We start from the raw sequence: 24,710 nt of genomic DNA on the forward strand, positions 1-24,710 counted from the left end.
ATCCCTTTGCTGGTCACATCATCCTGAGGGTTGAAACATGTGTTTGACATGAAATTTGAGTGCATCAAATCTCAATAAATGGACACTAAGAACAGTCTATGTAGAAAGAGCTCTAAAGAAAGAGACAGAAAGAGATAAAGAAACTGAAGAAACAAAATATTTCACCTAAGGAGAGGAGGGGCCATGTACTCTGGCTACAGACTTCGTTAATATCACCTACCCTACCCTGACAAAGGAGATTGAACAATGGGAGACTTCAAACTTGGGTTTAAGTCCCTATCTTTCCTCTGCATACATGGCATTGTTCACTGTATCCCTCCCCAAGAAGTCATTGAGACAGTTTGGGAAATCTTGGATGAGGTCTAGTGGAAGTAAAGAAGTTAGTCTCTTTGGTGGAGTTACGTCTGACTATCTAAGATGATGCCATGAGATAATGCTTTACTGAGTAAAAGTGCCACAAAAAACTACCAAAGTTTTATTAGAATGAACTCTTTCAACAAGTTTTCTTTCCAGAAGTTTTAAATTATAGTCCATATGGAGGGTGACAAAACCATCTGATCTCCGCTGACAGCATGCTTACCTGGGATAATTGGGGCAAGAAACGTCTTGTGTTTGGGAACTAAGTTAAAACTCCTGGGTGACAATACTTGGCTTCCACAGTTACAATTACACCCCACGAAGTTGTCTTCCAGTCTCCACATATGTGTCACAGCCCAAAAACCATAATATAACACATATGCACAGACACACACACAACAGAATTTCTTTTGAAATAAATCTCATTACCATTACATTATCTGGCATCTCTGGATAATTACCTTAGAATGCAGTACTTCAAGATGAAATATCAGATGGATAACTAATGGGGACATGCAGACATGTGAAACTTCAAATAATATATTCATATCCATAGCACATTAAGCAATGTTGTAAAATACACAGTTGACTGCTGATTTTCCTACATTATTACATCTCTACCAGATATATGAAAATGCTGTTTGGAATCACATGAGGTATTTAATGTTTCTTATATTCTCTTCTATTAAGCATTTTAACATTAATATATGTTTGAACGTGCTACTAAAACAGCATACATGGCGGGGGGGTACATCATCTACCCTTGGACTTGTACTCAGGAGGGTGACAACTAAGGATAATGAGTTCAAATATATCCCTAATTACTGACGTTGAAGCCAGACTGGATAATAAACAACATCTCAAGGGAATTTGTTAAAATACAAAAAACAAAACCAGGAAAAACAACGCATCACACTTTCACAGACACTTACTTCAACAATCACATACTGCCTGATATTTAAATAAACAATGGACCACTTAGATGATGGGCATCCCATTCTATACATTGCAACAGAAAAATACCTATTACTAAGTGAAAGCGCAACAGAAGATGAACAGAAATCAAAGAAAAAAAAATAAGAACCACAAAATAAACTTCATTAAATGGATTGGCCACACATATACCACATTTTAGTATCTATCTCAAATGTGGCAAAATAGAAACCCATGATGCAATGATCTCCCCCATCTGTCTTGAGTCAACATGGTAAATAAATTACTTCCTTCAAGGGTATGATGAAAAAGACATAAAACAAGATTTTTTTTGTGTGAGTCTGGAGATAATTGTGATGTCTAAAGTCTTAACCAAATCATTTACCAGAATAGGATATTTCTGTTGTATGAATTATTTCCTATTTCCTGACATCAAGATTATATATGACAGCTTTGAAATATTTACAGGGTGATAGACATAGCCAAACAGTTAAGAGAAGTTTCCAGGATGAAGCCAGGTTTTTAACAACTCCCTGTAATTCCTGCTAAAAGAAGATCCAATGGCCTAAACTTCTTGATCCAATGGCCTAAACTGGAAACCAGAATGCACATACCCACAAAAAGAAACAATGATATCATATAATTAAAATTAAAACAAATCTTTAAACAATTAGATTTATACTCAAGAATGTTTTTCTCTTGTAAGCATTTATTCCTGTAACCCAGGTGTGGAAGCATCAAAAGGCTTACTTCCAGAGTTTTTCTTCATCATGAACTGGTTCATAAAACAGAAAGCAGGCATGTAAGCTTGAAGTCAGAGAAATCAATCTTTCTCAGTTAGTAGTATCATTTGGGAAGATATGGGTAATGCTTGCCCTGCTGGAAGAAGGATGCCTCTGGGGTTGAGCATGAGTTCACATCCACATACCATTTTCAGTTCCCATTTTCACCTTCATATCGCAGGTAGATGTGAGTTCTTAGCTTCCTGCTTTAGCTGCCATGTGTGACACTTGTTGCCATGCCACTTTGATGGTGATCCTGTATCCCTCTAGAACCAAGGGCTCACTCATGAGTTGACTTAGACATAAAGTTTTATCACAGCAACAGAAAAGGCATTAATACACATCCATTAAATTTTACAACTGGATTGTTATTTCATGTAATTTAAGAGAACTGTGGAATTTAAAAGAGTTACCTCATCATTTAAATTCATAGTTATTTTCATCACATGAGTTTGTGGGTGCAAATAAAATAAAGAGAGACATCATAATGCTAGAACAGATTGGTGACACTGGTCAGATTTCTTCTCCAGAATAAACTTGTGTAACTGAATTTAAGTCAGTTGGGTAAAGATCTTACCAAACTCTTTATGGCCAGATTTCCTTAAGTATTAGTTTTTTTCAGGTCCTCAAGGACTACTGTAAAATGAAAAGACTTTAAAATACCAACTACACACTGAAATTTTACTCTTGTATTAAAGACTAACCTGAAGTGCAAAACTTTGCCACACTCACTACCTTTCTAGGTTTCTCTGTAGTGTGATTATTTTTTTCTGATGATTTCAAAGACTGCTGATTCATGCAAAGGCTTTACCACACTGATTACATTCATAGGGTTTCTCTCCAGAATGTGTTCTCTCATGCATTTGATGATTACTGTGTCATGAAAAGGATTTATCACATTGATTACATTTGTATGGTTACTTTCCAGATTGTGTTCTTTTATGTATTTAGAGAGTACTGTCACATGCAAAGGCTTAAACCACATTGATTACACTTGTAAGGTTTCTGTCCATTATGTGTCATGACAAGTCTTTAAAACAATGATTGCATTTATAGGGTTATGCTCCAGCATGTGTTCTTTCATGTACTCTGAGATTATTGGCACATGCAAAGGCTTTACCACAATGATTACATTCATAGGGTTTCTCTCCAGTATGTATTCTTTTATGTCTTTGGAGACTACTGGCACTTGCAAAGGCTTTACCACATTGATTGCATTCATATGGTTTCTCTCCAGAATGTATTCTTTCGTGCCTTTGAAGATTAATATGTTGTGAAAAAGCTTTATTACATTGACTACATTTGTAGGGTTTCTCTCCAGTATGTGCTCTTTTATGTATTTGGAGACTAGTGGTCCATGCAAAGGCTTTATCACATTGATTACATTTGTAGGGTTTCTCTCCAGTATGTGTTCTTTTATGTATTTGGAGAGCATTGTGTTCTGAAAAGGCTTTATCACATTGATTACATTTGTAGGGTTTCTCTCCAGTATGGGTTCTTTCGTGTATTTGTAGATAACTATGTCGTGAAAAGTCTTTATCGCATTGGTTACATTTGTAGAGTTTCTCTCCAGAATGTCTTCTTTTATGAATTTGGAAAGCATTGTGTTGTGAAAAGCCTTTATCACATTGATTACATTTGTAGGGTTTCTCTCCAGAATGTATACTTTCATGTCTTCGGAGATCAGTGGTACATACAAAGGCTTTACCACATTGATTACATTTATAGGGTTTCTCTCCAGAATGTATTCTTTTATGAATCTGAAGATTACTGTGTCCAGAAAAGGCTTTATCACATTGATTACATTTGTAGGGTTTCTCTCCAGTATGTGTTCTTTTATGTATTTGGAGATCACTGTGTCGTGAAAAGTCTTTATCACATTGATTACATTTGTAGGGTTTCTCTCCAGTATGTGTTCTTTCATGTAGCTGGAGACTAGTGGCATATGCAAAGTCTTTATCACAATGATTACATTTGTAGGGTTTCTCTCCAGTATGTGTTCTTTCATGTATTTGAAGTTGACTGCGTCGTGAAAAGTCTTTATCACATTGATTACATTTGTAGGGTTTCTCTCCAGTATGTGTTCTTCCATGTGTTTGGAGATGACAGTGTTGTGAAAAGGATTTATCACACCGATTACATTTGTAGGGTTTCTCTCCAGTATGTGTTCTTTCATGTGTTCGGAGACTACTGGCACTTGTAAAAGCTTTACCACATTGATTACATTCATAGGGTTTCTCTCCAGAATGTGTTCTTTCATGAATTTGAAGATTACCATATTGTGAAAAACCTTTATCACATTGATTACATGTGTAGGGTTTCTCTCCAGTATGTGTTCTTTCATGTATTTGGAGTTGACTGTGACTTGCAAAGGCTATATCACATTGATTACATTTGTGGGCTTTCTCTCCAGAATGTGTTCTTTTATGTATTTGGAGATCACTGTGTCGTGAAAAGTCTTTATCACACTGATTACATTTGTAGGGTTTCTCTCCAGTATGTGTTCTTTCATGCAGTTGGAGACTAGTGGCATATGCAAAGTCTTTATCACAATGATTACATTTGTAGGGTTTCTCCCCAGAAAATGTTCTTTCATGCATTTGAAGATGACTGTGTTGTGAAAAAGCTTTTGCACATTGAATATATTCACAGGGTTTCTCTCCAGTATGACATTTTTTGAACCTGTAAAGATACTTAGCACATGTAAAAGATTTATCACATTCAGTACACTGATGAATATTTATATCTATATGAGTTAATTTTACAATTTGGTCTAATTTTTTAAGACAAATAAGATCTAAAAGTGTACACTCATACTGCTCCCCTTCATTTTTGTATGTTTTGTGTCTTTGAAGGTATCTGTAATGATAAGAGCCTTTATCACAGGGTCCACATTTGTAGCATCATTATTCTATATGAGATTCTTCACATATTTAAAGAGAACTGGAAGAACTCAGAGCTTTAACATACTTATTACATTCATAAATTTTCTAATAGTGAGAGTCATTACTACATTTACAAAGTGAACCAGGACAAACAGACATTTTTATACATTCCAATACCCATAGGGCTTTTCTGCAGTGCAATTTTGTTTATGTATTCTCAATGAAGTTGGAAAATCAATTAATTTTAAACTTGTATCACATTAAAAAATTCTACTCAAAGTGGGGACTACTACATATCTTCTAATTGTTTTGTTTTAAGACAGTTATATTGCTTCCGTCCATATCTATCCCTCTGCTCACATGGCTTTTATTCAGAGTGAAATATTATGTACTGATAAAGGAAAACTAACAAACAAAGTTTCCACACTGCATCCACATAGCTTGATTTTCTCTTCCTCAAAGACATGTGGTATAGAGATTAATGATTCTCCACCACAACTTTCTTGACTCTCATAAACTAACCCTCTCCCTAAATTTAGAAAAATCACAAGTATATAAGTAACACTCATTTACTCTGAACTATTTGCTTATTAGAATGTTTTCGATATATACTTATTACCTATTCAACACATATTCCTTTTGCAATATCCGATTGGCATAAAATTAAACAGATTGGCTGATCTACAGCAGAGCTATCATGGAGCTGTAATTCAAATGGGGATATTTAAGGCATTGTTTCCCTGTGATCTTTCTCAGAGCAATGCCTTGCAAACACATATCAGCTCCCTGACATTGAGGTATTTGGTTTTGTGAGAATTTAACAATCATCAGTACACTTTAAACTGTGCTTATTTACATTGTTGCTTTTGTTTAAAACTTCTGGGACACATTACAATTTCTCCATAGGCTCATTTGTTCACCTAGCACATGAAAATTACCTTCCATTTCTTCCAGAACTTTCACAATGTTCTTCAATATTATGATCTTCCCAACTGTAGCCTAAAATACAGTACCAGAAAATGTATATTATGGGAAACTGTGCAAAATTTAAGTTACTATCTTCAGTGAATTTTAGAACCATGCCAGATTTATTCACCTCATTCTTCTCATTTCTCAATCAGAATTACAGAAGAGTATTAATAGCCAAAGAACAATTGTCCCCTTATTTTAAAATGTGATAAAAAATTCAGTCTTACCTATAGCAGTGAGGTTTCTGTAGATCTCCAGCATCACATCTTTGTAGAGATTCTTCTGGGAAGAATCCAGCAAAGTCCACTCCTCCCAAGTGAAGTCGATATGCACATCATCATAGGTCACTGCAGTCTAAAATATCCCATACAACAGAAAGTGTGATACTGACAGCATGGTGATGTGTATTTCTTTGACAATATATTTGTATAATTCTGGGGCTCCCCACACTTATTCCATGACACAGACATTCTAATCATCAATTCATTTTAGGACAAAAATGAACAATTAGGTTCACCTCTGTCATTTCTTCACACTTTGTCTAGGATATAGCCTTGCAGGAGAAATGCCTATTAACAGAGATAAAAAGAGAGGCAAGCAAACAGATCAAAGTATACATCAGAGAAAGTGAATGAACATTTACTAACTATAAACAAGATGGGCAAGCTGGGTGCATTGGCTCATGCCTATAATCCCAGCACTCATGAGGCAAAAGAAAGGTGAAATTAGTTGAATTGGATGCCATTCTGCCCAATGCAGTTAATTTCAGGATAGCCAGTTACATATTAGTAAGACCCTGACTCCCCCATAAAAATAAATTGTACAAAAATGGTAGAAAGAACTCCCAGGTTTTTATGGAAGTTTCTACAAAGAATTATGCATATACTCCAGCTCTGTTTTCATCTTCCAGAAACCAGTTTAAACTATAACAATAATAAGATCTTGCTAAAAGGGAATGCATGTTTATAGTTACAAATGAGCAAATGCAAAGATTAGCAATGTAAATGCTGATCATAAACAACATAGGACAGTAGAGATGACTCAGCATTTAAGAGCTCTTGCTGGTCTTGCAGACAGGTAGGCTCAATTGCCAATACTTACATGGGGGCTTACATCTATCCATTACTACAAGTTCAGGGGTTGTGAAACCATCTTCTGATTGCTGTGAGGACCAGACACACATGTAGTGCAAATCCATGCATACTGGCAAAAGATAAATATGCATTCAAAAGAACTGAAAACCAACACAATAGGTAGGAAGAATGTCACACACTTGCAACTGAATGACTCAGAAGGCTTACACAGCTTTAATGTCATGAGTACTGTCATCCTGAGAAAGAGAATAGTACACTCTGCCAGATTTGAAATTTCAAGCAAAACAGGGTATGCTTGACATGTACAAAAACATACATTCCAGGCCAATCACATAATAATATAAAAAAAGCCCAGGCATGATGGCACATATTTAATCACAAGACATAGGAGCCAAAATCTTTGGATATCTGAATTTAGGCCAGCCTGGTCTACAGAGCTACTTTTAGGATAGCCAGGGCTACACAGAGAAACCTTCTCTTCAAAAACAAAAATAAAATCAACAAAATTGACAAAAACTCAGGTTACAAAATGGCTTAGCACTGAATAGCAATTGCTTCAACAGTATCATATGGGATTTAGTGATATCACCTATAATCTTGGTGAAGTCATGACAGCCAGACACAAAGAACATGAGCTAAGGACAAGGGCTATGGAATGCTCAGGTGATTGGGCTGTACCAGTGCCTGTGCTTGAGCCCATCTGGGCTGGCTGGGAAGATGTCTGTGTGACTGTGCTGTGGTGTGGGTCTGGTGACTTGTTCATTGAGGACGTTGGTGCTGGGATTAGGGACACAGTTGCTGTGTCCTTTCCTGAATCTCAGATGGGGCTATACTATGAACAGTTCTCCTTAGAGTGGCTGTGGTTGGTGAAGAGGTATTTGTAACTGCCATACTCATCATGGGCAAAAGTTTGTTTGTGTAAGTGACTTTGGCCAGTGTTAATGAGAGTGGAGTTAAAGCTGACTTCTCAGGAAGAGTGGGTGTCCCAGTTCCATATGATGGGATGGCATCCTCTGGTGTGCTTAATGGTGTTGAAGGTATTGTCATGGTCCTATTTGTTTCTCTGAGGCCTGGAGACACTGATGATCCTATTCCAGTGTTGATGGACTTTGGTGGTGATGGAGCTGTAACTAGAGGCATGATAACACCAGAAACTGTGCTGTCTGGTAAGGTGTCTGGGCTGTGGTGTGTTGCTTGCTTATTGTGGAGGTTGTTGCTGGGGTTAGAGATATAGCTGCATAGAAAATGGGTTGAGGCTATAGACACTCAAATCCCTTCTCCAATGAGGAATTTCATCCAGAAAGACTCCTCCTACTAAGGGTTCTATAAGCACACTAAACAAAGATATCAAGGAGAGACAAGTATTCAAATACACCATCCTATCTGGGATGGTTTTCATTCAATCGAATACATTCTGACCTAGGTCACCTCATGATCAAAATGCATTTAGTCTATCTTCAATGATCCTCATTATCTTTAACAGCACCTACCCTTTCAAATGTTCAAGGTCTCTTTGGACACCTTGGACACAAGGTGATCACTTGACTCTGACATCTTGTAAAATCAGAAAACATGTTATATCTTTCCAACATACACTGGCACAGAATACCCATTACCATTCCCAAAGAGGGCCTGGAACATAGTGAGGGAAGACTGGACCAAGGCAAGACTGAAACCCAGCACGGTAAACACCAAATCCTGTACTTGTGTCTCAGACACATGGAGCTTCAGTTTCAAAGGGCTTAGGTGTCTCATTTTCCCAAAAATTTCTCATATATCTCTTTGTGGCTACTTCTACTCCCTATATGCAGCTCTCCATGGCAAATATCTCATAGCTTATGTATCTCAGTGTCTTGTGGTCTCAAAATGCAACCTGGGCTTCATGCTCAAAGTTTCAAGCAATGAACTTTCACAGCATCCTCACTGGGGCTCTGACTCTGCCAAACATAGATGACTGCAAGAGCGCTGAACTGAAACCACAGACCAGGAATCCATGACCTGAGATTTTGATTCTTTCTTGTTTCCAGAGCCAGCACAAATTTTGCTTCCTATTCAGATGGACCTTGCCAAGCTTGGACCACAGTTGCAGCAGGTTTTGTATGAAGCTGCTTCTGGGTGATAGGAATCACTTTGCCTAATCCTTCCATTAATTGAAGGCAGAAGAGGATGCCCTTAGGGTACCTATATAGGCTTCCACTGTAGAAAAGGGCCTACTCTTTAATGGTGATCTCCTTGAAAATACCTGCCTCTGTTTCAGCACATGACTGCCGACTGAAACTACCTTTTGTTGTCATTTATTTCTGTCCAACTTGTTGCCTTTTTTCACTGTCGATCTGAATGAGTCACCAGTAATAAGCATCTAACAGATTCAATATTCCATCTAAGAAATCAGCCCATTTCTTTTTAATTTGGCCTTACTCAATTTCTCAGGGCAAGGACAGAATAAGGAAGATTCTAGGGCCGGGCGGTGGTGGCGCACGCCTTTCATCCCAGCACTCGGGAGGCAGAGCCAGGCGGATCTCTGTGAGTTCGATGTCAGCCTGGGCTACCAAGTGAGTTCCAGGAAAGGCACAAAGCTACACAGAGAAACCCTGTCTCAAAAAACCAAAAAAAAAAAAAAAAAAGAAAGAAAGAAAGATTTTAGGCCAAAATAAGACACAAATGACGTCTAGCTTAATCTTTCATGGAGTCTATTTCTCACTAAAATCTATGACCTGACCTCCTCTGTGTGCATTACTCTCAAAAGTCCCATCTTCCTTGTCCTACAAGAACAGCCTATTGAGCTCTGTGTGAGCTTTCTATGACTTTTGTCATTTAAGTCCTGATATCTTCTACATTCTTCTAGAAGACAACATTCCCAGGCTCTTCCCAACAATACAATCACTTTTGGTGTTCCACTTTTTGTTCTAACTTGCTTCTCTGCTGCTGTGATTAAATCCTCTAATCAAAATCATCTCAGGTAAGTTTATTTAGCTGATTCTGCCAGGTCACAATCCATCATTGTGGTATAGAAAATGAAGATTAAAACCACGGGCAAACACTGTGTCCTGGCCTTCTCACTTGCTTTGTCACTGTCTTGTGCTCAGCCAGCTCTCCTATCCATCCCAGGTCCACTTGCTTAGATATTGCCAACTCACTGGAAGAGCCTCTCCACATCAATCATCAACACAATCTCTTTAAGACATAGCCATTCCAGACAACTATGAAAAAACCAGTTTGAACATAGTTAAGCAAGTGTATTTGTGGCAGGGTGGAGGAGAATTTGGGGGGGAGGTTTATGCACAAGAGTCATAAGCTGGGTTTTGAGGTAGATAGATTCCCGATTATCAATGGAACTGCCATATTGATTTCCATAATGGCTGTACAAGTTTTGACTCCCACCAGCAGTGGAGGAGTGTTCCCTTTGTTCCGCATCCTGGCCAGCATGAGCCATCACTTGTGTTATTGATCTTAGCCATTCTAACAGGTGCAAAGTGAAATACCAAAGTAATTTTGATTTACATTTCCTTGATGGCTAGGGATGTTGAACATTTCCTAAAGTGTTTCTCAGTCATTTTAGATTCCTCTATTGAGAATTCTATTTAGATATGTACCATATTTATAATTGGATTATTTGGCTTGTGGATGTCTAGTTTATTGAGTTGTTTATTGTCTTGAGCAAGGTAACCCAGAACCACATAGACACACATGATATGCACTCACTTATAAATGGATATTAGCTGTCAAGTAAAAAAATAACCACAGTACAATCCACAGACTCAGAAAGGCTAAGTAACAAGGATGGCTGTAGAGGCAGGGGAATGCATGGATCTCCCTGGGAAGAGGAGATAAATAGATTTTGTGGGTGGACTGGGGGCAGGAACAGAAAAGATCAGGTAAGTAATGGAGGGACAGAGTGAGAGAATATAAGAAAAGGTGAGTGCAATAGGGGAGCTTTTGGGAGTGATGTGGAAACCTAGTATGGTAGAAATTTTCTGGAAGCTATGAGGGTGACCTTAATGAGGACTCCAAGTATTTGAGAATATGGAGCCTGAACTAGCCATCTTATATAACAATGTAAGGTTCCCAGTGGTGGGAATGGGACACCAACCCAGACACAAAAATATTCAACCCATACTTGTCCTGTCGGCAAGATATTCTGGGGCAATGGTGTCTCCGAGTTTGTGTAGTAACCAACAAACTACTGGACTAACTTTAGGCCCAAGACCAAAGAGGGAGCCCATGCCCAACACTGCCTGGATGAACAGGAACCAGAAGTTGGATGGCTCAGAGAACTAGGGTAGAACCAAATACAACTGACCAAAAAGAAAAAAAAGTCAATGAATTAATATCTGACAATATTCTATTATCATAGATTAGTGCCCAGTCCAATTGTCATCAGAGAGGCCTACTCCTGCAGCTGATGGGAGCAGATGCAGAGATCCTCATCCAAATATTAGCTGGAGCTCTGGGAACCCTGAATAAGGGTGGACTGTAGGACCCAGAGGTGTCAAGGACACCAGGAGAACATGTCCACAGAATCAACTAGGCAGGGACAAAAGGGACTCAAAGAGACAGAAGCAGCAATCATGGGTCCTGCATGGGTCTGAGCCAGGTCCTCTGCATACATGCTGTGGTTTTTTTACCTTGATGTGTTTGTGGGAGTAAGGATGTCTCTGACCAGTTTGTCTACTCTTGGACCCTTTTCCTCCTCCTGGGTTGCCTAATCCAGCCTTGATATGAAGGTTTGTGGCTAGTTTAATTGCATCTTGTAATGATGTGTTTGACTGATACACCAACAGGAGCAGTGGATCTGGAGAGTGGGAAGGAGATGGGGACTGGGAGGAGTGGAGGAATTGGAGACTGAGGTCAGGATGTATTGTATAACAAAAGAATAAATAAAGCAAGAATAAACAAACAAAAAACAACAAAAAGGATAGGAAAGTGCATTTAGTCTAACTTCAATGATTCTCATAGTCTGTAACAGCTCCAACACTGTTCAAATATCCAAAGTCTCTTCTGGTACTCACGATTATCTCTTGAATGTAAAATATTCTAAAATCAAGAAACAAGTTAAACCTTTGCAACATACAGTGGCACAGGATATATTTTCATTCAGAAAGAGAGGAATGAGGCCATGTTCCAGCACTCAAATCAGGCAGATAGCCCATGCTCATGTGCAGGCAACACCAGCCAGAGTATTACTCAGCTGTAAAAACAATGACATCATAAAATCTGTAGGCAAATGGATGGAACTAGAAAATATCATCCTCAGTGAGGTAATCCAGACTCAGGAAGACAACCATAACATGTACTCACTCATAGGTGGATACTAGATGTAAAGCAAAGGATAAACAGACCACAACGCATAGCTGCAGAGAAGCTAGGAAACAAGGAGGACCCTAAGATGGATGAACAGATCACAATGGGAAGGGGAAACAGAGATCTCCATGAGTAAACTGAGGATGAGGGGAGGTCAATAGAGGAGAGGAGATGGGGGATGAGAACATGAGAGAATGGGATGGTCGAGCTAGGGGAGGGACGGAGTAAGAGAGCAATGAAAGAAATATCTTGATAGAGGGAGACAGACAGTATGGGTTAAGGGAGAAGCCTGGTGCTAGGGAAATGCCCAGGAATCCATAGGACAACCCCAGATTAGACTACTAGCAACAGTGGAAAGAGTGCCTGAACTGTCCTACCCTGGTAATTAGATTGGTGAATACCGTAACTGTCACCATAGAGCCTTCATCCAGTAACTGATGGAAGCAGATGCAGAGACCCATAACTGTGCACCTGGCCAAGCTCCATGTCGAAAAGTCTAGTCGAAAAGAGGGAAGAGGGATTACATGAACAAGGGGGTCAAGATCATGATGGGGAAATCTACAAAGACAACTGAACCAAGCTCAAAGGAACCCATGAACTTTAGACGGACAGCTGTGGAACCTGCATGGGACCAGACTATACCCTCTGCATATGGGAGACAGTTGTGAAGCTGTGTCTGTTTGAGGGGCCGGATGCCCACACAGAAAACACTGTAAGAGAATAATTAAATGTCAATTTCCTGCCACATGGATTATGTCACAAGATGTGGAATCTGCCCTATCCACCCACCCAAAACCACACACAACTGAGAAACCTCTGTAGCTCATTATAACTGCTGCTGCTCTGCGACAGTGAAGACAGTGACCCCACACTCACCATGGCATGGCTTCTGGTCTCCCTTGCAGCTCTCTAGAGCTGCCTTCTATTGGTATTCCAAATTACTAAACCTTCCTAGGGTCCCACATTAGCCTAGGCCACCCAGCTGGGCCTCAGGACATTAGCACCCGCTCTACTGGGTGATCAGAGGTCCAGTGACTCAGACAGCACGGGCCTTCCCTGTTCTGCAGTTCCACCCCAGGAGACAGGCCCCTAGTATTTTAGTAGAAATTCTTCCAGTCTCCCAGACAACTTCCTGTTTCTCTTCCAAGGCATGGAGTGTTTTGTGTGAACAAGCCATTACTCAATGTACAATGCAGCCAACCCTTTGCTTCTTAGCTGGGAACTCCTACAGCCAAACACAGGTCACATTCAAAAAGAAAGTGTTTCTATTATTTAACTATTTTTAAAGCAAAAACAGGCCAGAAATTAGAAAACAATGAGGGACAATGGTAGGGCTTGCAGGCATTAAAGAGACTGGACATGATGTAGTTATACTCTCAAAGAACTATTTAGAAAAGTTGAAGCAGGATTTAGGGCCATGTGCTGCAGATTTGTAAGAGAGCACACCAAGGATTACTCCTGCCTTCTCCCTCAGGCTTAACACCTTAAACCAGGAAAATAATAGTCCCAATAGGCAAGGCCACATTATTTTACCCAGATCTCCTATATTGGTTGAACTAGTGTAACTACAGTAATTTGGTTTCATGGTAAGGTCAGTCCTTTATCCAGATTCTTGATTGCCCTGGACTGTGGACCCCAAAAAATGCAAGTCAGGACATTACTGGAGCATCTGAAATTGATTACCTACCACATTGCTAATCTCAACTACTGCCAAACCAGGAAATGTTTCACCCTCCTTCCTACCCCTCCCTTTATACACTGTCACTACACCAGTTTCAAAGTTGGTCATGAAAGTCCTTTCTTGCCCAGGTCCCTCTTCATTTCTATGTCCCCAATAAAAGCCAGAGAGATTGGAGGACACTGATTCACTGGTCTATGTTTCCTTCTCACTGACCAGTCAGGACCCAACTAGAAGGAACTGAAGGACTCTTCCCAGCACCAGGCAACAGAGGAAGGATTAGGTTTTCAAAACAATGCTCAACAATGCTTATAGCATGAGACAAGCCTACAGAAACATTGCTCTAAACAGAAATAAAAAATCAACAGCACTTGAGAGAAAAGGAATGAAACTATAAATGACCAAAAAACATTGGAAAACAGAAACAAATGGGGATTACAGAAGAAATGCATTTTTAATTTTTATTAAGAAATTTTTATTCATTTTACATAACAACCACAGATACCCCTCCTCCCTCCTCTCACACCCCCAGTATCCCCCCCAACCAGCCCCCAATTCCCACCTCCTCCATGTCAAGGTCTCCCATGGAGAGTCAGCAGAGCTTGGTCCATTCCATTGGGGCAGGTCCAAAGCCCGCCCCCCTGCACCTAGGCTGCCAGAGGTGTCACACTTTAACGAAATGTATTTAAAGAAAATGAAATTTAAAAAATAATAACAATAATTCTTTTTAGAATGACAAAAGTAATTTATTTTGAAGATAAAAAAAACTTAACTACATTAGGAAAGAGTAGGACCTTCACTAGTTGAGGAAATGCAATTAATAAAACACTGATTGCTCTTGCCCACATGCACATGCTGGCTGCTGAGATCTGTAACCTGACACATAGAGTTACAGCCAATGGTCTATTTCTCAATCCTCTCAGCTGACTTAACTCTGTCAAGCAGGACTGAACATATCTGCAAAAGAGAGTTGTCTAATTAGAAATTCAATATTCATTGGCTCAAACTAACTGTCTCAAATTGTACACCCACCAATCTGGTCTGTGTTCATTCACATGACAGGGATTAAAACATGCTGGAAAACTACAGTCAAGTCCTTCTTCATAATAGTGACTCCAGCAGCTGGTTGCCTACTGTTTCTCTCTGAAGGGCACACATTAAACTATTCCTCCTATTCTGGTCTGAAGGCAGAAGTCATGCTCCACATGCAAATCCTTTTCCTGTGACTTCAATGAATAGTCAACTACATGACACAAATGGGTAATTTTAAAACTCTGAGGTGCTAGAGTCCTTTAATTTAAGAATTTATAATGTTTAATCATAGACACCAAAGTCATTTTCCTGGGGACCAATATACTGGGATCAAGGCCCCTTGAATCAACATAGGGGAGTTTGTCTCAGAAACATTTTTCTAAATAGTTGAAGGTGCAGCTGTTCAAGAATGAATACTCCTTCCAAAGGAGAAATCACTCCACACACTTGGGATTAATAAAGAAAACTTTCTTTAATGATAGCATGCATCCATCTCTGGCTTATGCTCAAAGAGGAGCCAGCCTGGAACAGATTTTGCATTCCACATGTTCTGTCATCCTTAAGTTGCTTTTAGGTTCAGGCTCCAGTTACACTTTGAACATTTAAATAGGATCAGGAGATTGCAAGTCTAGCCACTTAGGCAGATGGGAAACTCACACAGCAAAGATAATTCCACATTTATTCCTTAAGTTCACCACTAACATGAAACAGCAGGTCATTCTTCAGTGACAGGGTCCTGGGGTGAAGGTATCAGGGTTGAGAAGGGTAGGAAAAGTAGAAGGCAGAAAAAATAAAGGCTGAGGTGGGGAGGTCTTGCACGAGCTACGCCTCATGCCAAGTAAACTTCTCAAGAAGAATAGCATCTTGTATACTGCTTCCCGTGGGGAAATGGAAGAAAATGAAAGACTTCTATGAAGTCAACAGAAACTATCATATGATGGGGCAAACTCAGGAAGAGGCATTTCACACAGTGCTGCATAAGGAGAACACAGGATATCTCAAGAACATTACTGACTAAAGACACCATGGCCTTGAGACTGATAACCACCTAGCTCCAATTGGCAAGTAGACTTGTCTCCTGGAAAGCCCCACCCCCACCACTCTTCTCTGACTGGCAGGTCAGACTGGAGGGCCTGATTGGCTAGTGAGGCCTGAGTGACAAGAGCACCTTCCTTAGGATAACAGTGTGCTTAAAGACTCTGTACAGTGAGTGGTTCCTGGCCCTGCCTTCCAACCAAGACACAGACCTTTTCTAGATCTGCAGATTTCCATTACAACAGCATTTGCCCCTGGCTCAAATAGCTGACCTTGCTATATTCCTGCACTTTACAGGCACTTCCTCTTCTTCCTCCTGGACACCATGTGACTAGCTTGCACACAATGTGGAGGAGAGTGATTCACCTCTCCACCAGGTTGAAGGATGCCCAGAATATTAACAATTAAAGAGAGATTTTAGGACACAAAATGAAATGTCTGTTTTATGGCTTCACACTGAGGTCTGATGAACTCAGGTACTTTTTACCTGGTTGCCACAGGGACTTTAGACAACCAGGAGAGAAAATCAGGAATCACATCACAGACAAGATAGGTCTTTCTTCCATCAGAAGGCTGGATTATGGTTCCATTGCTTTAGAGTTTTTTTCCTGAAATTCTTTTCAATCTCTTGACAATTAACAACAATATGAAGTGTAGTCTTCACAGTTGCTACGAGTCACAGGAATATGAATCAGGAAATCAGCTGACTATGGTAAAACTATTACCTAGAAGAATCAAGGAATTTTTCCAGAGAAACTCAAGTCTGAAGGAGTATTTGGTGTTACTTGGTTTTTAATATATCTGCTGTTTTCTGCTATGAATTTCATGTGCACTCTCATAGCTTCCCCCAAGAACTTCTAAACAGCATGGATTGATCATTTCTTAGGCTTGTACAATTAAGGTATTTGGATATAGTCAGGCAGGCAATGTTTACTGCCTCCAGGCTTTCTGCTCCTTTTTAGCATTAGGATTAGATGCCTGCCTTCTGCGATTATCTCCTTCAGGGAGCATCCAAATCCAGGGCCAGCTCCAGACAAAGCACCGGCTAGGCTCCTGAATTAAGGTAAACACACCCATATGGAGATACTGCCTAGGCCAGGATGTTAGGTAGGGTAGCTTGGCTTCTTGTGCAACTTAAGCTCAGAACTCCCTTTCTTTCAGGGCCCAAGTAGCACCCTAGAACAACTGACTTAGAACAAATGGCTTTGTTCCTAACAGGTGCTTCAAACTGTGATGCAAGTAACCTAGCTGTCTAATACTCCCCCGCCCCCATGCGCACCCTGCCAGAAAATGGCAACATAGAAAAAGAAAAGCAATTATATTTTAGTGATTCGTAGGCTCTTTTACCTAATCACATGTAAGATTGCAGTCTGAGCACATTTATGATAAACTTGTAACGTTTCACCTAACCACTTAGAAGAATATATTTTGAGCTGAATCCCCAGGGGAGTCTTTGCCCTGGAGGAGATGGGAATGGGGGGTGGGCTGGGGGAAAGTGGGGGTGAGGGGTGGGAGGGGGGAGGACAGGTGAATCCATGTCTGATATGTAAAATTAAATTAAATTATAAAATAAAAAAATGAAAAAGAATATATTTTGAACACATAAATTCCCTTTCTGACTCATTCCAGGCCTTATTTGATCCACCTCCTTTATTCACTCCCCTTTTGGGATGCAAAAGAAGCTATCACTGCTCTTATGGGGACCTTGAAAGCTTTTTACTGTACTATAAAAGAGTTATTGCTTCTAAGGTTGTGGACCAGTTCCCCAAGAGAACTGGCAAATTTTGTCTCAGAAAAATAAAGTGGATGGACAAAAGAGCTCGGTGTACTTAGATTCCTTTCCCTCAGATTATTCTGGCATAGTGTCTCTTCTAGAAACTCTGGGAAGAAGACGAATAGAGGAGGCTAGACCCCAATAGTCCTCGTTACACAGTAAGTTGAATACCTAGAGAGAAATGGAACAAGTGCTTTATGAGTACTACTGTTATCTACAACATCTTCCTCTGGGCAAGAGAAAACGAAACAAAACAGTATTAGTAAGGTTCTCTGCTTGAACAGAATGATAGATTAAATCCCATAGGTTCTGAGACTCTAATGATATCCTGGGCTCTCAGAGACTGCAGAAGCTCCATGTTTCAGGCTCTGCCATCCCTAGCACACGCAGCTTGCCTACCACTCCAGTTCTACTCCACAACTGCAGCTCTCCTTGGTCATCCTACAGTCCAAGAACCTACCACCCCTTCAGGTGTCCACTGTACTCACTGACCTCTCAGGGCCTCTCCGCAGGTGTTTCATATCTGTTACAGTGTCATTGGCTCTTCATGAGCCCTTCAGTCTTGGATTGGCAGGTAAGATACCGAGGCAGAAGAATCCCAGCAAATTACCAAACTGTCTGGGCTCTGCCGAGATATCAAGCAAAGGTAGTATCTAGTCCTTCGGTCTACTGTATGTGGATTCTACTTTTACCTGACAGCTTACTGAATTTGAGGGGACCTAAAGGGGTAAAGAATAAACACAGCAGACAGGAGGAGACATGAAGGAGATGGGAAAGGACAGGAGGAGACAGGAAAGGACCTGAGTGTTCCCAGGGCACTGGAGGTGCTTCAGTTCTCTGAGTCCCAGTATCAGCTCCCTGGAGTCTCTACTGTCTGGGCCATCTAGTCCTGACCTGGAGATGGTGCACTGATGGAGCCTGGGAAGTGCTCCTATTCCCAGCATCAGGAGTGAGATTACACAGAGGCTCACAGGCTTGTTCTGGTCTGTAGGGGACAACAAGTGACAGTTTCCTGAGCCTACCTTAGACTTTCCTGGGGGCCTGTCTCCATAACCCATTGTACACTCAGTCCTTGGATGTTGTTGAAACCCTCAAACTCCAGCCTCTGCCTCCGAAGTTTTGTGATCACAGGGTTGGGACACCATGACTGGCATGGCGACTTATTCCACTTTACTGAATGTTATGGTATAAACATGTGGACACTCAAAAGGTAAAATTTTAAAAGTCAATAAAAAGGTTTATAAGAAGTAACCGTGGTGCCAGGTAATGGTGATTGATCACACTGTATCCATAGTCAAGAAGCAGATGGTGATAAATAGTGGTCATTATTACATAATTTAGTACCAAATCCATGGAATGGAATGGTGCTATCATTTCTAGAAGGCAGAAGAGTCTTCTCATCTCAATGAACTTAATATACAAGATAATCTCTCATAAGCACAGTTCAGAGAATAACATCATCTAGATAAGCCCTCAGAGGTGTGACTGGAAGAGTGTCCCTTGACTGATTCTAGATCAAGTTGAAAATCAATATTAGCCATCACACAAAATTAATAAAATTTGCTGTGTAGACTGCCTGTGTAGACAGTGACACTATTCCTTTTTTTAATGATATCTCAAATACCAATGAGCCATGTTTGAAGACAAAGTACATAAAACATAGGAGTATGGACTTGCTCCTTTCCCAGATGTAAGCAGCAATTTGCTGAGAATCTCCAGGACAGGATTATGAACTCCATGTAGAGCAAGGCACAGTGCAGAACCCTTCTGACCATGTTTTTACTTCATTAAATCAGAATCCTACCCAAGCCACCTCAGGAACTGACTGATGATCTTTTTTACCAAAGAGAAGGAAAGGGGAAGACAGAGAGACAGAAAGGCAGAGAGAAGGAGAGAGAGACAGAGACAGAGACAGAGACAGAGAGACAGAGAGAGAGATTCCCTAAGGACCCATTGAAATGGAATTTACAAAGTCAACAAACTGTAAACATGGCTTTGTGTCAATTCTTAAGTGTGGCTCTCCCTCACAAGACTACACTATCCAAAAGATCACTCCAAAAACTCTTCTTAGTAGACATCAGGACTAAGAAAGTGGGTTAACAGATACAGTACTCATCTTGCAACTACCCCTTTACTTCTGCATTATAAAGCCAGTTGCAACAGTGCATGCCTATAGTCCAATGGTTTAAGGCAAGATGAAAGGCAGACAGCTGCCTATGACTCTATGTGTATAGAAATTAAATAAACACAGATTTCACGACTTTCAACTCAAAGTGACCCTTAAACTGTTGTTTCTGACGTTCTAGCTACTGATATTTCTCTAAGAGAGGCCCCATGTTCTAGAGCTCTCTCTGCAAAGGGAGGTGATCTCCTGCAGACCCTGCTATAGCTCTGCAGCCTTCATGCTCCCTTGTGTTTTCAGGCAAACCCAGCCCCAGTGATGCCCACACAGAAAACACTGTAGAAGAATAATTTAATGTCTGATTCCAACCACATAGATTATGTCACAAGATGTGGCATCTGCCCTATCCACCTGCCCAAAACCATGCAACCTGAGATACTTCTGCAGCTCAGAACGCCCTTTTGTCCCCTGGAACTGACCTTCACTGAATCACATCACAGTGGCCGGCAGTAGCAGAAAGCTAAAAGCATTCTAATCATGTATTGCTGAAGGATGATCCCCATCACCCCCTTTCTACCATTTTCTAAACTGTCTGTAACATTTATAAGACAAACCTGAAAGGGAAAAGTAACATCCAGAACTTGCAGAAACCAGACCTTCAGTTTTCCAATCTGTCTTCCCAGACTCCCACTGTCACAGAAGCAAAGCCTGTGTGTGCACACTGGACAGTTATATTACAAGCACCATAGCCTCCCATGCCAGGGTGGCAGAGCTTTCTCATCCCCAGGGAATCCATACTCAGTAAGGATCAGAGGCCAAGGGCCACTGCCCAGGTTACTACAGGGACCAACAGAAACACAGTCTGGCTCATGGTCTATCCCAGTCCCAGCAGTTCAGACGCTGACAGCTCAGCCAACCTGCTCTTCCTGGACAGCGGACCCCACACTAACCATGGCATAGCTATGGTATTCCTTAGAGCTCCCTATAGCAGAAGCAGAGGAGAATCCCAAAGAGAACTTGGAAGTTACCTCCCACTGGTGCTACTGATGGCTAAGTCTTCCCAAAGCTCTGCATTAGTTAGGACCACCCAGTTGGACCTCAGGACATTAGCACTTACCCTACTGGGTGAGCAGAGAGCCAATGACTCAAACAGCACAAGCCTTCCCAGCTCTGCCCTTCCACACTAGGGTTGCACAGGTATCTAGTCTGAGAAACTTGTAGTTTAGAGAATATTCCATTCTCTAGAGCACTTCCTATTCCTCTTTCAAGGCACTGGGTCCTTTGCATGCACATTCCATTACACACTCAATGCCCAGTGAAGCCAACCCTTTGCTTCAGAGCTGGGAGGTCCTGAAGCCAAACAAAGGTCACATTCAAACAGTAACTGTTGTGGAAGCTGAAACAGGTCATGGATTAGAACACAATGAAGGATCTATGGGAGGGCTTGGAGCCAGGAAAGAGATAGTGGAAATTAGGTAATTATAATTCCAATAATTATATTGGGAAGTTGAAACAGGCTTTCTGGCCATGTGCTCCAGAGACTAGGGATGTGTACTAGAGCACACTAAGTACTACTCATGCAATTCTCCCAGGCTGTACATCTTAAACCTGGAAAAGAGTCACATTAGGCAGGGCCACACCATTTTATCCAGTTCTTCTATTTAGGTTGAACTGGTGTAACTAATGTAATTTTGTTTCACAAAAATTCAGTTCTTTATCCAGATTCTTGATTGTCTGGTCTGTGGAACAGAGAAATGACCAGTCAGGACATTTGTGGAATGTCTAAAATCAATGACCTCACTACTCATTGCTGCTGTCTGTCAACTGTCACAGGGGAAAGCTTTCAACCTCTTCTTGCCATCCCTTTCCGTGCTGTGACTACACCTGCTTTACAGTGGGTCAGTGAACTCAACTCTTACACAGGTCCCACTTCATCTGTAATTTCACAGTGAAATCTAGAGAGGTTGAGGGTACTCATTCACTGGTCTATTTTCCATCTCACTGACCAGTCAAGGCCCAGCCTGGAAGGATTTGCAGGACTGTATTCCAGTGCTGAGCAGCAGAGGCAGGATGTGGAGTTCAAAGCAATTCTCATTTATATAGTGTGAGGCAAGCCTGAGCTACAGGGGACATTGGTCTAAACCAGTGGATCTCAACCTTCCTAATGCTGTCATACTTTAATACAGGCTCTTATGAGGTGGTGACCCCAACTATAAAATTATTTTCACTGCTACTTCATAACTAAAACTTGGCTACTGTTATGAATTGTAATAAAAATATATGTGTATTCCAATGGTTTAGTCCACTCCTGTTAAAGGGAGCCTCTACCCATCATGTTAAGAACCATTGCTCTATAAAGGCACATAAATAAATAAATAAATAGCACCTAAGAGAAATTGGAAAGAAATTCTTAATGGCTAGGAAACATTGGAAAACAAATTAGAGCTATAATACATTTAAAGAAAGTGAAATTTAAAAAATGATACCACTAATTGACTTTTTAAAATGATAGAAATAACTGGAAGAACACTTAGCAGTACTGACTTTGCAACAGAGTAGGCACTTCCCTGCTAGAGAGAATGCCATTCATAAGACACTGCATGACTTGCCCATGTAAAGTGTCAGCTGCTGGGTGCTAGAAGCTGACACATGGAGTTAAAGCCAATGGCCTGTGTATCAAACCTCTGAGCTGACTTAACTGTGTCAACCAGGATTGCACATATCTGCACAGGAGAGTTCCCTAACTGGAAACTGAAGACTCAGTACTTCAAGTTACCCTCGCTAAATTGTACACCCACCAATTCTGCCTATCTTCATTCACATGGAAGGAATAATACCAGGAGTTAAATTACACAGGAAGTCACTCCCCCTGCCCAGCAGGTCCTTTTTTATGATGGAGACCTCTGCAGCTCACTGCCTTAAACTCCAGCCCATGATCTAGCTATTGCCTAGCCTGTTTCCCCGTGCAGTGTACACAGGACACTGTTTCTCCTCTTCTGGTCTTAAGGGAGATGCCAAGATCCACACACAAATCCTTTCCCGTTACTGCAATGGACAGTCCACCATGTGACTCAAAGTGGTTACTTTAGAACTCTGTGGTGCTACAGATCTGCAATACAAGTATTCCTGGTGCTTAGTCAGGACAATAGCAAGGGAAATGCCCTGTGGGGATACAGACAGTATTCAAGTCCACCTCAATCTACATCAGAGACCTTGACTCAAAACCACTTTTCAAAGAGACTGGAGATGTAGCTGTTCTAGAGTTAAAATATTCTTGAAGGCACATCAGGACTTAATGTTGGTTGTGATCCTGTGAGCATCCTGTTAGAGGCCTGTTCTTTGACAGGGCGCAGGGAATGGGGGGACCCTTTTGGCTGGTTGTAAATTAGCGTTTTCTCCTTTGTTATGGGAATGTTGCTTAATGGCTGGTTAATTCTGGGGAACAAGCATTTACATCTTATACTAATCTCTCAAAGGCACGGTTAGCATACTACATATCTTAGGGATATCTGAGAGACAGCCCTCCCTTAGCTTAATTCTACTTTGTGACTTAATGTCTCCTAAAAATGGGTAAATCATTTTACCATCAATTCTATTACCATCAATTCTACTCTTCTACATCACAGTTTAGCAGTGGAGTCCTACTCTACACAGGAGATGGCCTTTACAAGCTTCACAAAATCAACTGCAGACAGATACTAAACCTAAATGTTAAATGTTGAAAGTGCAGAACTTCTGAAAGATACTAGAGAGCAGGGCTCTCCGTGTTTGGCAAATCTGCCTTCCAAGGTGACAATACAGGGACTACAGGAGCCAGCATTTCACAGTGACATCAACAACAAGGATATTTCTAAGTCTTGTTCCCAATGCTCTGCACAAACACAGCCCACGGAGTTAAGTTATTCAGAGGCTTCTGCGCCAGCCCTCGGGGTTGCAAGGACCATGTAGAACACACAGGATCAGGAAGAATCAGGCGCGACACGCAGGACCGAGAAGGAACACGTGGGACTCGCAGGACACACAGGACCAGGCAGGACCACACCAAACTCGGCGTCTGGCTGTTTGCTCCCACTCATACTCGGGAGGACCCAACACCCGGTTCCCACGGCTCAGCTGGCCACTCCTCCCAGTCTGCAGAAAGCATCCTCTCACTCACCATGGCCGGCCACTCCTCCCACTATGGGAACAGAAGCCCTTGATCACCGTGTCGCGGGTGCAGAGAGCTCTAGCCTCAGCAGAACCCAAGAAACAACACATGAGCCAACTTCCGATTTCCTCAGCAGAAGAGCTAAGCGGGAACCCTAGCGTCGGGAGGAAGAACCCTTCCCTCTGATTGGCAGATCTGCTCGAAGCCCTGATTGGCTAGTGAGGGCTGAGTGACAGGATCGGGTGAGCTGAGGGAGGCAGTTCCGTGGATTCCTGCCCTAGAGTCCACCTTTAGCACAAACCTATCCATAAATGCTGGAGATTTGCACCAAATTCCACAGCAAGTCTCTAGTTTATGTAAACCGATGGGTTCAGTTTTAAAAGGAAGTATACAATTTCAGAAGGAGGCTAATCTGACAATATTGCACAAGAGTAACACAAGGTATCTCTAGAACATTATAAACAAAGTCCACAGTGGCTGGGACGGATTACCACAGTCCCAGGTAGAGAAGGTCCGTATAAATAAATACCTACTTTGCAGCAACACAGCATGAGGCTGTGTCTCTGAGTCTTTCATCCTTTCACAGAACTGCTGTTTTTGT

The 24,710-nt window shown here is 41.2% G+C and overlaps 1 protein-coding gene across 2 annotated transcripts; it reads right to left on the bottom strand.

The window, feature by feature from the left end:
• Positions 1-1,979: 1,979 nt before the first annotated feature.
• Positions 1,980-24,490, bottom strand: LOC102906602 (uncharacterized). 2 transcript variants are annotated; one of them, XM_042278972.2, is made up of 4 exons: positions 24,119-24,490; positions 6,154-6,280; positions 5,896-5,956; positions 1,980-4,765 (listed from the first exon to the last, which is right to left on the bottom strand). In XM_042278972.2, the coding sequence occupies exons 1-4, from the start codon at positions 24,119-24,121 to the stop codon at positions 4,447-4,449; spliced, it is 510 nt and encodes a 169-aa protein (XP_042134906.2). In that variant the 5' UTR covers positions 24,122-24,490; the 3' UTR covers positions 1,980-4,446. The 2 variants fall into 2 exon arrangements, with proteins under 2 accessions (XP_042134906.2, XP_042134900.2); XM_042278966.2 differs by having other exon boundaries at positions 1,980-4,754; positions 24,119-24,485.
• Between the last annotated feature and the right edge of the window lie 220 nt (positions 24,491-24,710).

The sequence above is a fragment of the Peromyscus maniculatus genome, chromosome 6, assembly GCF_049852395.1.
Source record: "Peromyscus maniculatus bairdii isolate BWxNUB_F1_BW_parent chromosome 6, HU_Pman_BW_mat_3.1, whole genome shotgun sequence".
NCBI classification, from domain to species: Eukaryota; Metazoa; Chordata; class Mammalia; order Rodentia; family Cricetidae; genus Peromyscus; species Peromyscus maniculatus.

Excerpts from the sequence above, each read along its gene's own strand:
- LOC102906602 (XM_042278966.2), bottom strand. Across the intron at positions 5,957-6,153 it reads CAGAAACCTCACTGCTATAG|GCTACAGTTGGGAAGATCAT; the intron begins GTAAGACTGAAT and ends ACTGTATTTTAG. Across the intron at positions 4,755-5,895 it reads AGTTCTGGAAGAAATGGAAG|GTTCAAAAAATGTCATACTG; the intron begins GTAATTTTCATG and ends GTATCTTTACAG.